This window comes from Anguilla anguilla, chromosome 13, assembly GCF_013347855.1.
Source record: "Anguilla anguilla isolate fAngAng1 chromosome 13, fAngAng1.pri, whole genome shotgun sequence".
Taxonomy (NCBI): domain Eukaryota; kingdom Metazoa; phylum Chordata; class Actinopteri; order Anguilliformes; family Anguillidae; genus Anguilla; species Anguilla anguilla.
Genome location: NC_049213.1, coordinates 14,982,458 through 14,994,727, shown reverse-complemented (window position 1 = coordinate 14,994,727; position 12,270 = coordinate 14,982,458). Strand labels below are relative to the sequence as shown.

The 12,270-nt window shown below is 39.4% G+C and overlaps 2 protein-coding genes across 2 annotated transcripts in view; one reads left to right on the top strand and one right to left on the bottom strand.

The window, feature by feature from the left end:
- The window catches only part of LOC118211596 (N-terminal EF-hand calcium-binding protein 1-like), a 46,643-nt gene extending 44,519 nt beyond the window's left edge, over positions 1-2,124 (bottom strand). The window contains exon 1 of the mRNA XM_035388932.1: positions 1,755-2,124. Within this exon, the coding sequence (XP_035244823.1) occupies positions 1,755-1,880 (126 nt within the window). The 5' untranslated portion in view covers positions 1,881-2,124. The remainder of the gene's footprint in view (positions 1-1,754) is intronic.
- A 2,971-nt stretch (positions 2,125-5,095) lies between these two features.
- The window catches only part of LOC118211380 (E3 ubiquitin-protein ligase Itchy-like), a 31,738-nt gene continuing 24,563 nt past the window's right edge, over positions 5,096-12,270 (top strand). The window contains exon 1 of the mRNA XM_035388551.1: positions 5,096-5,233. The gene's annotated coding sequence lies outside the window, so the exon portion shown is untranslated. The remainder of the gene's footprint in view (positions 5,234-12,270) is intronic.

Genomic DNA, 12,270 nt, shown 5'->3' with positions numbered 1-12,270 from the left:
TCCTCCACTAAGAAAATGGTAACTGAAAATCTGTTAAACTAACAAGGTCAAGGGTCCAGATGTGATGTCACATCCCAGCTCTTTGCAAATAAAAATCCTGTCATAACAAATTTTCTGACCTGCCTGTCATTCTTTTTTAAAAGGCTCCACAGACAGCAGTCAGAAATGATGTCAGCAGTGAACAAATGCCCTCTTCTGAGAAGCCATGACTGCTCTGCTACAATTAATGCTGTACCTAACCATGGAACATCTCCTCAACCCTGCAGTACTGGTCAACAATGCAACAGCCAGACACTGCTCTACTAAGTGCTTCCACCACATACTGTTACAGAGGAAAGAAATGAGGCAGAATCTGTTTCACACATCATCTGTGTTGTCTCACTGTTTCTCTGCCTGTCATCAGCAGTTTCTGACCTCAGGTAGCATTTCATTTAAGACCAAACGAGAGACGCCATAGAAATGAAGTCGCAATAGCAAATCAAATAAATAATTAAATAAGGCCTAGACGGTATTAGGCTACAGCTCAAGGTGAACTGAGCCATTAAGATGATTACGCTGCGGCAGCAATAACCTGTCGACGCGGGACTGAAATGGAAACGTTAGTTATCGCCACCAAACCTACATACACAGTTTGTTACACGTGCCTGCCGTGGCTCCTGGGGCCCTAAGCTTAGTTCCCGGCCTCTGGGCCCCCCACTGAGGCTGGATTACTGCACATTAGGACACGGAGGAAACAGATGCAGCCCTCTATCTGAGCTCCGCACAACAGGAAGTCGGTGGCAGCGCGTGGTACTGTGCACGTCAGACACAGGTCTCTTGAGTTTAATCAGAGCAGTAAGGTGTGTCCAGCTACACGCAAGATGCTCCGAAATCAACTTTGCATGTGAATAATCCAAACCTCTAACAAAATCCCATAAAATCCCATTAAAGCAGCTGCTTGTTGGAACGCTTGAAAACTCCATGGACAAGAACAAGCTTCCATTTGGCAGAACACAGATTGAAGCTTTGTGTTTGACTGTTATAACTGGATAACAACTATACGTATTCTTTTAATTACAATTTGTGTTAATATTAATCAAAATAAAAATAAAAACATTTGTGGGCGACCAGACGATTGCGCGTTGTGGTAGAAAAGCAGACAGTGATGGAGAGGAAGGCTAACAATAGTTAGAGCACTGGGCTTGCCATTTCAGAGTTTTAGGTTTGATTCCCACATACGGCACTGCAGTGCTAGCCTTTATACAATAAATATCCAGCGGTATAAATTGATTCGGTGTAAAAGATAAATAGAAATAATAATAAAAGTTTAGTAAGTTGCTCTGAATTAACCTGTCTGGTAAATTCCTAAAGTAGCAGTAAGTATGCATTTCTACAGAAGCAATATAACTTAAGTAGCAGTGTTAGAGAAAATCATGCAGCAATTTCCAATATATATGCATTATTATTACTCATTATCACCATCGTTTCTTATATAGCTCGGTGTAATGTAGTCATTTAAACTGTAGAACATTATTCAGCAAGTTTCTTTTTATTTACACATTTATTTTTTATTTTATTTTATTTTTTACTGAATGTGCAACCTTATAATGGGTCTGTCAATAAATGTAACCTGTCTGTGTATAGGAGACTCATATTTATTTAATCGCTGCACAGATAACGGGTTCAATGGCTATCGTTAGTGGGCAGTAGTGCAGTCATAATAGTGTCTGTAATTAAGCGATTTAAAAAATAATATAAAGATCTTCATTACTTACGTCTTGCAAAATTGAAAGTCCTTGGTCAGGGTTCCTCTGCAGTAGCTGCTGTTGTTGCTTTGAGTACAGGTGCTGCTGTTTTGCTGACTGGAGACACATAGTGATCATCTCCGTGCATGCCATCATTTTTCGTATCTTCGTTTGGAATATTATTCGCCTCAATTCATATGCTCCGAACACACCGTTTGATATGCTCTCGTCGTTTGACTGAAAACTTAAATATTGAGTCTTGGTAGGCAGTCTATGAGACGCTGAGGCACCGGGTTCTGTCTCTACGATGATGCCCTGCAATATAGCAACTTTCCGCGGTAACCCCACCCTCTTCACATATGATTGGCTGCCACCTTGCTGGAGCGTCTCTATCTTTCACAAAGCGACGTGACAGCTTTCAGGAGAATGGATATTTAGTTAATAAATGCTTTGCATTGGAGGAAGGATTGTTTATTTTAAGTGCGTACCTAAAGCATTATTGTCGCTTATTTGTGTGAGTCTGTTGTGAAACCATAATTTGAATTGAATTGAATTTTAATATGTTTCCAGTCACATGATATCAGTGGGTACAAAATGTATGAGTTCGAGTCTGTGGTTATTTTCAGAATACTACTGCAGCCTAAGTGATGCGCTAATGATGAACTGATCTCGATTAATATATCAAGAGCCCCACCTACCGGTTTTAACGCACACAAAATGTTTTACTTTTGTAAGTTGGTGTAATGTTTTCTTTTTAATTCTCTGCAGGGTGAGTCATTCCGATTTCGGATCTTGATGTCAGGAAGTAACTAGCCCGAGTACAGAAACTGCAGCCTACTAAATAGGCTGCCAAGTTTCCTACTAGCTCCTCATAAATTTGGACCGCCCTGCTCATATTCTCCATGGCAGGGGTGCCAAACCCTGTTCCTGGAGATATACCTTCCCGTAGGTTTTAATTCCAATCCTAACAAAGCGCACCTCATTCACCAGCTATAGAGCTTTTGAGTTGCTAATTAGTATAATCAAATGTAGGCCACCAAATTAGTGTTGAAATAACCAACAGGGCGGTAGATCTCCAGGAACAGGGTTGGTTACCTCTGCTCCATGAGAGCACTATGCATAGACCTTAATTAATTCCATTATGCGGTCATATAACAAATATATCCGTATCGATTATGCACTTTGGTTAATTTTGGCATGGGTGCATGCTATGACGCAATGCCTGTGATGACATATTTTCTAAAACTGTTCACACAGCAACTGACTGTTTTGTAGAAGTTGGTTAAAAAAAAATTAAAAATTAAAAAAAAATCCATTCAGCATACGTATGTTTCTTTGCTTCATGATATGTAAAGGTAGCATAATATCATAAATGAATATTCATATGTGTAAAACATGTCGCCACTGTATTTAAAGAAAAAACAGTTGCAGTTAAGATAAGTGTTAGCAATGGCAGATTTGTTTTTCTTTTTTTTTTAAAGAAGCGTTATAATAATTTAAGTTCTCTTATCCAGAACAATATACAGGTGTTTTTTCAGAAAGAAATATTCCCATTGAAAGCATCACACGACACCAAGAAGAACAATGGCCTGCGGACATACAGAAGTCATAGACCTAATGTACGCTTGTCAAACTGAGGCAGTTCAGAACATGATGGTATGAGGTGGTAAATGGTAGAGACGTGAAATTCTGCCCATTGATTGGAAGTTATGTGCAAGTGCTGCCCAAGAAATATGACCCCAATCGGCCTGATGGAGGCGCTATAATTAAAGGTCAAAATTTTGAACTTTGAAAAGTCATAACTCCTACTCCGTGAGTCCGATTTACACGAAACTTGCTACAGACATCCATCTATCCTCACTCTACAAATTTGCCTCAAGAACCATTAATTAACTGACTGAGTTACTGACTGAGTGAGTTAGTGACATTGCCAGTCATAAAGGTGCTTCACATCTAAAAATGACCATTCAAGAATGTAAATTGGAACTGGATTTAGCTCGGATGAGTATGGGTATATCCTGGTATTATGTGGCATCTCAAGTGCACCAGTGAAATAAATAACAATTACAAACAGAAAAATATAGCCATTAATTATAAGTGTGTTGAAGCCTCCCTTTTCCCAAACCCAGGACCCATCATTAAACAGTTTTCATGCAGACACAATCAAACCGTCATTTATTTTTTATTTAGTTCTTGTATGATATGATGACTATTTCTTACAGTTCTTGCATGACATGATGATGATGGTCCTATACTACTGTTAGTTTATTGTGCAATTAATCCTTTTCATGCATTCATTGAGAATGAACATATTGTGTCAAGTCATATTCCTTGTATGTATAAATGGACTTGACTAGTACAATTACTCTGATTCTGATTAGTTCTTATTGCACTTCACAGCTTTCACCTTCTAACGGTCTGTGTTGGCTTGAACCCTGGAATCGCCGCTTGCGGCTATATATATATATATATATATTTCTTTCCATCCAAAGATGGCGAGTGATTCCACACTTCTGAGTTACTGCACATAATTCCCCCAGGGTCCTCATGAAAATAGAAGCAACTTTTTTCCGTTTTAAGGTATAGTTTGTTTATGATTCCATATTTCATGATTTACTAAAAGTGTTCAGATAAAATGAAAGTGTGTTATCTGACGATTAATTATCCCCTTGGCTTCACATTAAGCTTGCACTGAAGTCTTTTATTTGAGGTTATGACCTAAGACAGTATCACTGGCAGTGACTGTTTAATTATGCTTTTCCTTTCTATTGTTTAAATACTAGTGAGATGATCATTTTTAAGTATGCATAGTTTTTTTATGTAGCTTAGGTTTATTTTTTCACAAATAATGCAGTGCTTTTGATTGCATGCATGTACACTAATGAATGTCCCAGACTCTTCAAATTAACTGAATTAACCAAGCATACAATTCTGTAAGAAGAATGGCAAAGATATTCTATTACAAAAAGCAGTATTTTCATGTTCTTGCTCACGGTGGGGGGTTAGACAGTCTTTCATTGGAAATTATTAGCCTATTCCATTTAATAGTAAATAAAATAAATAACTTTATATAGCATCTGTCAAGCATACAAAACAAAGTGCCATACAAATAGATAAAAGGAGGTAAAACAAAAACATTAAGACATATAAAGTGGAAAAGGTTAAAAGAATCAGATGTAAAAATAAGAATAAAAATTATAATAAAATTACAGAAATTAAAACCAATAATAATAATAAGTAGAAGAAGGTTTGTTTTGACCGGTTTTGATTGATATTAACAGTTGTACATCTTGTTTAAATATGTTATCTTTGCATAATGAGGCTCGCAGGAAGCGCGTGCTACGCGCACCCCACCTTGCATTTGTCACGTGACAAGGTTGCGAAGATGGTGGAAGTTTCTTCCTTTGCGTGAACTGGAGTCTAAACCAAAACACCTAGCTAGGTAGCTAGCTAGTTTTTAGTGGCCGTGTGGGATATACATCATCAATTTCTGCCACCTTCGGATACGGGTAAGTCATGATTCAAAGGACGTTAGCGAGGCAGCCGGAATTTTGAGGTCTGTTTCGGTATCCTCGTATAGACTAGCTTAGCACCGGCTAGCTGTTCCGTATTCTCTGTCGTTGGTTTTCGTTAGCTAGCTAGCTGGCTAGCCAGTCAGTTTGTTCGTAAATAAGTTGTCTGCTGGGTAGCTCGGTACCTACCTGCCAAACCTTATGGCAAGGTATGTAATCTGATTCATTTCTTAGAAAAGTAACGGTAGGTAACTTGTCGAATTATGCCGTGGTTCTCTGCCGGTCAGTGGTCTAATGTTAGCTAGCTAACCTAAATGTTTGTTTTCCCTGTTGTTAAATATAACGTTGCGCTATCTAGCTAACCTGCACAAGCTAGTTTTAAGTAGCCTGCTGTAACCCAGCCATAACGTAACGGTCGTTAGTAGTTTACCAAAATGGTTCCAGGTAGCTATATCGCGCTTGTTTTATTTTTTTTTTAGCTTGTAGCCAAGTAAGCAGTACATTAAAGTGGCATGTCATCAGTAGAGTAATGAAGGCGTATGCTTGTTACATTTATAGCTAAGTTAGCTACTGTCAGCAGCTAACTTAACTTACTAGTAAACAAACAGCATTGCTTGCGTACGTTAACTAGCTAGCTAGTTAAAACTACCTTTAACACTTCTTGGAGTCTTTAGCAGGGATAGCAATGCAATATGCTATTATTTTGGGGGAATGTACTTTTTTGGAACAGTGACACCTATCCATCCTGATTGCTTATCCTAACTCGTAGCTAACGTATTAGCTTTCTAGCTAAAGTTTAACAACAGCACGATATATCTACAAAACATCATAACACTTACACAACACAGAGCATGGCAGGACTTAACTAAACATTTAAAAAGTATTGTTATAAATTATGCGACCATGGTCTGAAAACCTCCTCCATTTCTTTTTGCACTAAGGCGAAACCTAAAACATGGTAATACTTTATTGAAACCAGCCATCCCAGGCACCACCTAATGATTGTTTGTCATAAGAGAAAAACCGGTATTGTAGCTCCGATGAACAGTGATTAGTTTCACTCCCAAAGTGCTCTTTAGAAGACTCCACCCATTCCTCGTCAGAGGTTTGTTTACACAGTAGCGTAAATATCAAAATAATAATTTAAGAGTTGACCCTAAGGCTTATGAAATGCGTCATAAATGCATATTTTGTGACTATGTGGATATTCGTCTATGGATGTCTTCGTGCATATTCACAATGTGGACAAGTAAGAGTTAAATATGTAATTTGATGATTTTTGAGGTTTTGCTGCCAGTATATGAAATTTAGCCGTACAAAATGATGGTTAACCAAGTGAGAACAATATTTTCTTTGCTGTGTTCTTAAAATACAGCTGAGCAATAACGGGAAAGCACATTCAACCACAGAAGTGGGGGAAAAAACGAACTACCTCTGTTTCTGTAGGAAAAATCAGTGTATCAGCATAGCTACATTTCTATTGTTTGCAGTGTTTGCGAATTTATAGGATAGGATGATGAATCTCTCAGTTGTGTCGGTGAATTGTATTCTGTCAGTTTATAATTCAGGGTGAGTCTTGTCAGTTGTATCAGTGAATTGTGACACCATGTTGCAAAAATTGGCAAGTGCAGTAATTTGGAAGCAACATGAATTCTGGCTGCATATCTAATTAAAGAACAGATAGATAAATAGGGTCTTTCTACTTACTTCTGCTGAGTCTGTTTGCATAGAACATATAAATAGATGTCACAAAACTTTGTAAGATTGTCTTTTAAGAATAAATCATGAAACAGCCCATCTCTTGCAGAATATAGTACGGTTATTAATGACAATAAGATTAAGTGATATAAGGATGCTACTTGGAAAGTGAAGACAAAGTACATAAAGTGAAAGTACATAAAGTATCTGACATACCTGGATACTCTTTAAAGGGAGCTGGTGAATCTCACTTGGGGAAACCAGAGAAGTTGTTTATTTGCAATGCCGAGTGGAGATTACCCTCATGGTGTCTCTGTTGTCACTAGGTTACTGTTACTCACTGATGTGTTTGATCAAAACAGTGAAAACTAGCTGTCCCCAATGCGAGCAATGTTTCATTTATCAACAAGGCAAGATTCCATTGATTGTCTTATGTCTTCAAGCCACGCAAATTGTATTTCCTTATGTAGCCTCATTTTATAGTTCATTCTGTAGTACCGAATGAATGACTTTTGGTTGACTTTGGCAAGAGCAGGACTGTTCATACATGCTCATACCTCCTCATAAAAAAGGTTTATTCATTTTGCTTGACATCTGTTTCAATTAGAATTTTGTTTGGTGATAGGAGAGCATGTCTGGCTGTTTTGTCACTCAAAGATTTACAGTTCTGGTATGGGGTTGTGCAGAGTCTGATTGTCAGCTTCGAATAGCAATAATAGTTTTTTCATAGTTGTTCAGAAACCTTACCGGTGCACATGAATTATATTGAAATATAAACTATTTTTAAGGTTTGGATAGTTGTTATACATGCCGTTTGGACTGGATGTGTTTTTGAAGGACCGAGAAGAACACTCGTAAAGGAATAAGAAGAAGGCCAAAGGAAGAAACATCAGACAGAGGCAGTGGAAAATGAAAGATCCTCTTCCCCGCTAAGCTGTTAATCTCTTCTCCAAATCCCGTGCTTTGAAACGCACAGGATTGCCCTGCATTCGCTGTCCTGAAAATGTCTTCCTCTGTCTGCACCTTCAACATCCTCAGTCCGAGGCCGGGCTGCATTGGGTGATGTTACCGAATGCAATGGCATGCATAATTTATTCAGGTAGCCTGGCACTAACCAACCGTTTACGCCGCGTCATTTCCAAAGAATCCATCTGAATTCTGTCTTTGAGAGAGTAACTTCACAGATGAGTGTGTATATATGGTTTCGGCTATCTGGAATACTCTGCAGTCAAGCAAATGGGACTGTATGTGCGCTGTAACGACTTGGTGATTTTACTTGTGATGGCAAAAAAGACAGGATTTCAAGAAAACCGGATGACATTAATTTAGCCGTTTGCTTACAAGGGCTAAATCCCACTTGCAGAAATGATATGGCACTTATATTCTCATATTTTTTAACCGTAAGCATTTTGACACTTGGAAATTGAATGAATCCTTTGCTATGCTGCATAGTCATGCTACAGAGTTAGTAAAATCATGTATCGGTGCCCCCCCCCAGCAAACAATGAATGGGGCATTTCTCGACAGATTTTTAGCAACGCACAGGCAATAATAAATTAGTAACTTTTAAATGCTGAAAGTTTATCCAAGCCTCAGACGAGCAGAAGGAAAGTGTGACAGGGAATTGCATAGGCTAGTGTTTAAAAGCTTAGGGTCAATAAAGATCACGATAAGCATGATAAATTGGACCAGGGGAAGTTCTGCGGCCGCTTTCTGGATCGATCAGGTCACTGTCTCACTTTCTCCCGTGTACCCGGTCATAGGATATAGCCCTGAGAAGGAGAAAGTGGTGGGAGGCGTTGTGGGCGGAGAAAGGAACGGCTGTGTTTCGCTGGACGCACTTTGGATTACCCTCTGCTCCATGCCCTGTCAGGCTTAATGACACTTTACAGTACTTGCAGACTCAAAGAAAGAAAAGGCTGCATGTACTTGGAGGAATTCTGTGGAGCCAGTGTTAATGAGAAACCTGTTAACAAGGAGCTTGTTTTCCTCTACTCAAATGGATTGATGTCGTTAAACTGCTAATGTAGAGATAATATTTGGTAATAGGATATCTGATAGACCCACCAGGTTGTGTCTAGGCCTATATGTTGCTTTTTTTTCGGACGCATGCGCTTTGCAGAACTGATCTATCCTCACCTTGGCAAGTTCTCGTCCTGCTTCAAACGCGCAAGTTCAGTTTCATCAGCGAAAAGGCTAACTGTGTGATTCTTATGGGAAGGCCGTTTCCTGACTGGTACGGACTCCACAGTAGCGCATCAGCGTGACCTTTAAGCGCACGTCTGTGATTACGCTTCCATGCGTGCGTTTCAAGTCGGGAAACCACGTGTGGCCTTTGAGCTTTTTCACCTTCCCTCCAAGGCATTTGGAAAAGGAACCATGGTAAAAGCTCACCGGAGATCCATCAGTCCACCCAAGTCCCTTTTGGGATTTCACATCACATTCAGGATTTTTTTTTACTGAATGTGATTCTATCAAATTCTTTCACTATTGAGATCAGCCATTTAGGTTTAGCACAAGTCTTGGAGTACCTGGCTTTGAATCCCATGTTTTTTTTGTAGCGAATAAAGAGGCATGGACTCCGAGCGCGTCCATCCTGTTTGTTTTCCTGACAGTAGGTGTTGTAGACACGCCCTGTTGTGTCCAGTAGGTCCCATATACCAGCCAGTCAGCTTTTTTCTTTTTAAAGAGTACCTGCACTCTTTGTTTCAGCCTGGCTCTGCTTACTGCACAGTTCTGAGAATTGCCTCCTGGGGTGGGCGGAGTAGGTGTGTCCGTCTCATTGGGTACAGCGCATCTGCGCCTGGCTCATGAAACCCGGACCAAACTGGTAGATGCAGAGCCTACGTGAATCGAGATTCGGTGATTACATGGCCTATTTCCCATCTCAAATGCTGCTTCACTTTGAAACCGTTTTGCCAAAACCAAGGACCAGTGTGTCTAACCAATCGAGTGCTGACAGTCGTCTTTCATAATAAAAAGCCAATGCACAAATTTGTGGGTGGCGACAATTTTCCAGCTGGATATCTTGATTGACATGTATATGACGTAGTGGTAATTCCAAAGAGGTACGTTGACGTCACGATTGGGGAGGGGCCAGAGTGGAATGCTGAAGTTAATTTCAGACAATAGAGGGCAGCACCTAAAGGTTTTTCTAGCAGTTTTTTCTGCCAAATGATATTATTTAAGAAATGTTTAAATAATGGCATAGCTTAAAATGTCGCTTTGGATAAAAGCGTCTGCTAAATAGGCTAAATGTAATGTAATTACTCTTTCATTTACGATGAAGAAATAAACAGTACAATATGAAATTGTTGAAACTGCGGCACACTAAATTTAAATTGGGGAAAGAAGGAGACATCACTGCATAGACAGCATTTTGTTTTTGGCTGTGGCTGACGCATTTCGGCGTTTATCTCTCAAGCAAAGGTAAAAGATTTGCATAGCTTCATGCTATGGTCTTTTTTCCTCAATGATTCATTGTTTTGTGGCAGCCTGAGCACCCAGGCAGCAGGCATTTTGAGACAGCACACCTGTTATCAATATTTAGTGTTCAAGAACAAAAAAAAACATCTGAGCATTAAGAGCATCGCAGCTGTGATTCAGTGGAGCCATTCCCTTAGCCTGTGTTCTTTGGGTTTTAACCCCTTCACGCTGATACCTAATCAGGCCAGCCCTCACCCATTTCCATTGTGTCCTATTTAAGGCTTTATAACTCCAGAAGCGAGTATCAGAGAGACTTGAATGGCTTAAATGAAGCAAGACACTTGTACCATTTACATTTAGTATTAGATTATATCAGTTTATATTAATAATTTAGGTAGAAATAAAGTGCCACAAATGCAATTATCTTTGCGAAAATGAAAATATGAAGTTGTTCTCCTTTAGTTTGAAATGAAATACTGATAGATCTCATGTATAAAACTGGTAAAACTATACATGTCCTGGATCATACACTCCTTGACCAGAAATGTGCAAAATATGAGGGTGATGTGCAGAAATTCTATGAAGCAAAAAGTAAGCAGTGTACCCTGGTGTCCCTCAGTGTCTCCAAATCTATCCAAAATATCTAAATTGTGCATTGCTGTAGGCTAAATGGTGAAATAATCACATTTCACTATCATATTTCATAACTGTTTTGCTTCTTGAAACTCACTTTTGCATCATGTTTAAGTGGGAGTTTTCATCAGTATAGGGGTCTAAGGGTCTTGCAGTTGCACATAATTGTAATTGTGCGTTGCTTTAGATAAAACCTTCTACCAAATAGAATGTAATGTAATGCAGGGGTCCAAAAACGTATCCCAAACCTTTATTAAAATGAATAAAATGCTTTTTGTGCATTAGCCTATAAAGCCTATAAAGTTGCCTCTTATGATGGAACATTGATTGCACTTTGAAAAGTTATGCAAAAACATTGTGACACACAGTGGTACACATAGGCCTACTTAAATATGAAATCATTCACTTCTGTTTTTCTGTACCCTAGACTATGTAATCGTTTGATGCATGCGAATAGGATGACATTTTACAAATGTTACTCTTTATCATCACTCCAAGGGAAATTTTACATTCATCACATAGCTCGGGGGCGACATAGCTCATGAGGTAAGAGCATTGTCTGGCAGTCGGAGGGTTGCCGGTTCGATCCCCGGCCCTGGGTGTGTTGAAGTGTCCCTGAGCAAGACACCTAACCCCTAATTGCTCCCAATGAGCTGATTGGTACCTTGCATGGCAGCCTTTCACCGTTGGCGTGTGAGTGAATGGGTGAATGAGAGGCATCAATTGTAAAGCGCTTTGGATAAAAGCGCTATATTAATGCAGTCCATTTACCATTTACCATATCACCACACAGAGTATTTTCCGTGCCCTAAGTGACAAGTATAGTCCATGGAGATATTTACCCCACATTATGTACAATAAAATTACAATAAAATAATATTCCATCAGAAAAATTGGGCATGCTCTGCGGACCGAAACACACGGTTCAGCTGGAGGACAGCACAGCCAAACTAGCTGGTGTGAGCAGGTTACGCCTGTTCGACCAGGGGAGTCAATACTGAGCCATGATATCCTACAATAACCTGCCTTCTGAATCCCTTCTTCACCTTCCCAGACGTTCTGCTGTGAGTCGGACAGGCCGGGATTCAATTAGAACTGTCTAATGATAATGAGGGAGAGAAGGTAGATAAAGGCAGAAACTGTTCATTCAAACTAACTTTGATTAAAGTTGTCACAGTACACTCCTACAGTAGCTTTAAGTTAATTAAGTCCCTACAATGTTCGCGCAACAGGTCTCGATGAAGAGCATCCTGAAACGATGATAAAATGTAGCACAT